This window comes from Chaetodon trifascialis, chromosome 1 (genome assembly GCF_039877785.1).
Source record: "Chaetodon trifascialis isolate fChaTrf1 chromosome 1, fChaTrf1.hap1, whole genome shotgun sequence".
NCBI classification, from domain to species: Eukaryota; Metazoa; Chordata; class Actinopteri; order Chaetodontiformes; family Chaetodontidae; genus Chaetodon; species Chaetodon trifascialis.
Genome location: NC_092056.1, coordinates 2,846,667 through 2,851,042, shown reverse-complemented (window position 1 = coordinate 2,851,042; position 4,376 = coordinate 2,846,667). Strand labels below are relative to the sequence as shown.

The 4,376-nt window shown below is 44.2% G+C and overlaps 1 protein-coding gene across 1 annotated transcript; it reads left to right on the top strand.

Moving 5' to 3' along the window:
* The first annotated feature begins 1,937 nt into the window (after positions 1–1,937).
* LOC139328653 (high choriolytic enzyme 2-like) lies at positions 1,938–4,119 on the top strand. Its single transcript, XM_070958547.1, has 8 exons — positions 1,938–1,999; positions 2,117–2,155; positions 2,293–2,329; positions 2,519–2,650; positions 2,865–2,982; positions 3,203–3,381; positions 3,686–3,767; positions 3,987–4,119. Exons 1-8 carry the CDS (start codon positions 1,943–1,945, stop codon positions 4,117–4,119), a joined length of 777 nt encoding a protein of 258 aa, XP_070814648.1. The 5' UTR covers positions 1,938–1,942.
* Positions 4,120–4,376: the final 257 nt, after the last annotated feature.

Genomic DNA, 4,376 nt, shown 5'->3' with positions numbered 1-4,376 from the left:
ATGTAGTGCTGCAAAATATGTGCTGTCTACACCAATCACAGATACTGAGCTGAAGAAAATCTGCTGTGTGTAACCATGTTTGTATGGAAGCAATGTGTCATTTCCTGTTGCCAACTCAGTTCATCAATTCAAAATCATTATGGAGCTGTGAGTTGACCAAAATGTAGCATTTAGTATGCAAACAAAAGCAAAATTTCCAGGACTACAGTGTCCCACAATGCAAAGCGCTGGCGTGGTCACAGCAACCAGTCGAGCTAACAACAAAGTTTTTTCTTTAAAATTTCCATTTGCTGTCTCATCACTACATTCACTACGAGATGAAAAATCAATTGTTTACATTTCGAATATTGACGGTTTAAAGAAAATTGATGATGAACCAAAAATGTGCTCCGACATTTTAAGAGCTCGATTAGTGCCTGCAGGGGTAGCTAGCCAGCCAGCCGGTCAGTCACTCACAGATCACTGCAGCCAGCGCAGCAGAGGGAAGCCACGCCCATGACTGAAACATAGCTTAAATTTTCATTCTGCTGTTTTTCTGCCATTACATCAAAATTTTGATCTATTTTTTAAGAATTATGCAGCTATTGCCAAGGGAGAAATGTTCACTCTCTGACCAAACTAGCACTGACATTTACACAAACAAAAATACAATTAAACAACAACTTTTATGAAAAGGTGCCCAGTTTGATTGAAGCCCTTTGTCCCAGCTCCAGTCTCCTGTGAAGCTGATTTTAGGAGCCTTTTCAGTCTGTTGCTCGTATGTTTTTGAGCAACAACCTCTTACGTATGCCAGTGAAAGAGCCGCGGCCTCTTACCTGATGGGCTGCTGCTGTGGAGTTGCACTTGCCTGGGCCAGGAGGCTTCTGTCCCTCCATCAAGGGTCCCAGAGTATTGCTGACATGATCGATCTCTGCAGAGCTTTGCTAAACAGCACCCTCTTCTGGAGAGTCCGGTCATTCACCCTGCCTGCACTCACTGTTTGCAGTGCTGATGAGAGCTTTGGAGATCAAATGGCTGCTACTGAGTTGGGTATTAACACCATCCCCTTGCCCCCCCCCCCCCCCCCCCCCCCCCCCAAAAAAAAAACAAACTGTCCCTTGGCTCTGTCTCAGGTAACCATCAAGAAAAAGCTTGTTTCCATATAACTGACTGCCTTCACATTCTGCCTGTTCTTGGTCTTCCCTGTTTAAAGGCGGACAGTCCTCATGTAGACTGCTGTCCTGAGGACTGGAGTGCCTTTTGTCGTGCTAACTGCCTGCATTCTGCCATGGCTCCTGTTACGTCTGAACCTGCAGATCTCTGCTGTACTATGACTTGAGTCCTGTGCTCAGTGAAGACCACTTCCTTTCCCCCACCAGCCACACGACTGCGCCACAGACCTGCAGCCTGGAACCCACCAGCTGGTTGTGGAAGCTTCCTTGTTCTGAATGTTCCTCGTTCTCTGATGGCTGGAACCTTACCCATGCATTGATGCCTGTCCACTGAATAACATCACTGTGTGCCACTCTCCACGGAGCTACTGGAATGCCTCCACCTCTTTCTTGGGTTTGATCATTTCTATGGACAACTGCAACATGCATGTTGAAAATTATACTAAAGGGGTTCCAAGGCCTTAAAAACAGGCGCGAATAATCAACATAATGAGTATTTCTGCTTTTGTGTCGTATTGATACTCATGATAAGATAAAGGATCTGAATACTTCCTCCACAAATGAATGTCTTCACTGTAATGTGATTTCCTTCTTGGAAAATTATTTCCAGTTATTCTGCCTCAGTAGATTATACAAGCAAAATATATGACTGACAGCTGAGCTCATCAGCTATTGGTGAATCCTCAGACACGCCCTGTGTGGGCCGCCTATAAAGGAACTGAGCACCTGCTGCATCAAGCATCGGAGTCCAGGTACAACAGGTGAACTCCACAGAACTTTAGACCATCATCATGATGACTCCAGCTTTCCTCCTCGTCCTCCTCCTCTCATTGATGGCTGTTACTATGGTAAGGCTGAGTCTTTGAACACTGAGATTATGATGTTTTACTGTCCTTTCACTGTTATGGATAAAAACAGCAGAATAATAAATAATTACAATCTTCACGTTTGACTTTGTCTTACAGGCTGCCACCGATAATGGAGCTGAAAGAAGTGAGCAGAATATAAAGAATTCTCCAAATATTGAAGTAAAATTATATAATTTCTGTTCCTCTCAATGCACATTTGACATGTGATTCATTTTAAACTGCTGCACTTTGTTTCTGTTCTGTTTTCTCTGCTTCCAGATGAGTCTTTGGACACCTCTGATATCATTGCAAAAGCTAATGAAGGCATAAGTAAGACACTTTTCTATCATCTATTTTAAATAAGAATTTAATATGTTGACTGTTGACTGAACAAGCTATTGGAAAAAAATAAATAATGAAAAAGAAAATAAAGCACGGCTCATGCCCATCAAGCATGCAAAACTCTAGATTCCTGGTTTCAAGATTCATTTTCACGTCTGTTTATTTGTTGTTCTGCAGCAAAGGGGCTGATGCACGGTGACATTATGCAAAGCAGGGGGAGGAATGCAGTCCCCTGCACCGCCACAGGCTGCATGTGGCCTAAAACTGGCCGCTACGTCTACGTGCCTGTTGTTATCTCCCGCAGATACAGTAAGTTACCGTAATCTAACCTTTAACCCTAAAAACCAGTCCAGTCAATGTCAGCGTTGTTTGGTTCAGTTAGAAATACCAAAGTTTCATCACAGTGGAAGAGATTTGCATATTGTGCATCCATTCGTAGTCATGACCTCCAGAACGTCGAAAGCTTAAAGCTAAGGCCGTTTATGGAGGACACTCTTCAGCAACTTGTTCTCTGTCTCTGCAGCCCGTGCACAGCGTTACTTCATCATTAGGTCTCTGGTGACCTTCCACAGACACACCTGCATTCGCTTTGTCTGGAGACGGCGGCAACAGCATTTCCTCTACTTCTTCAGTGGATCTGGGTAGGAACACACACACACACACACACACACACACACACACACACACACACACACACACACACGCACCTGAAGCAACACTTTTCTAAACCACTGGGCTACGTTTGGACAATTATCAACACCAGAGACTAGGAATGCATCACCAATACCTGTTTTTTTGATTTGACTGATTGATTGATATGATTGATTTCACCATGAGTGTGTGTGCATCTCTGCGTGTCAGGTGTTGGTCCTACCTGGGCCGTCAGAGTCGTGGACAGGCGGTCTCCCTGAGGAGCAACGGCTGTTTGTACACAAGCACGGTGCAGCACGAGGTTCTCCACGCTCTGGGCTTCCACCACGAGCAGGTCCGCTCCGACAGAGACACATACGTCAGAATCCTCACCCAGAACATTATTCCAGGTGAGCTCACCCACAAAAGCCTTTGTTTGATGTTAATATGGTGATGAGAACAATGGAGGTTCATAGCTCAAAGAGTCCCACATTAGTCAAAATAGACCAATAATGGCTAAGAGTCGACTGCTAATTAATATACGGTCTGACGGTGTGGTCACTTCTGTGCTGCTTGATGGTGTCTTAGATACAACTGATGCAGTTTCTGCAAAGTGTTTTAGAGTTCTGTGTACTGCCCCTTAAAACCTTTAGTCCAACATTGATGTGACACTGAGAAAATAAATGTGTTGGTCTTTTCTCTCCTCCTGTGCAGGAAGAGAATCAAACTTTGAGAAGGTGGAGACTAACAACTTGGGAACTCCGTACGACTTCAACTCTGTCATGCACTACGGCAAGTGAGTGTTTGTGTGAGTGCGCACATGTATGCTTTTGAATGCACAGTGTGTTTTTATGTCATCATTGACTTCAAATTAATGATGAAATCCAAAATAACTAACAAACTAAGACAACTTAGCCAAAGAGGCAGGAATGCTTTTACTGTGAGTGCAGTGTGTGTGTGCTTGTTTGTGTAGAGATCTACGCACCAAAAATAATGCGTTTGTGTCCTCTTCAAGATACGCCTTCTCCAGAAACGGACAACCGACCATCCTCGCCAAGAGCAATCCAAACCTTGACTTCGGAAGGGCCACCTACATGAGCGCCAATGACATTGCCCGCGTCAACAAGCTGTACAGATGCTGTGAGTGAAGAGTTAATGCTATAAGTTACACTGTTAGCACAACAAGTGCGTCCCACTGCTGACTGAGTGACCAAGGAACAGCAGCACAGTAGAACAAGGAAAAACTTGAGCTGAAATGTTGTATATCTGAGATTGTATCTATAAAAGAGAGTCTAATTATATATTTTTCCCAACCAGAGAACTGATGACAGAAGGAACGGGTCGACCTCCAGGTGCTTCAGGTCTCAGCTTGTCATGATTAGACCGAAGATCTGCTGTGAGCCAA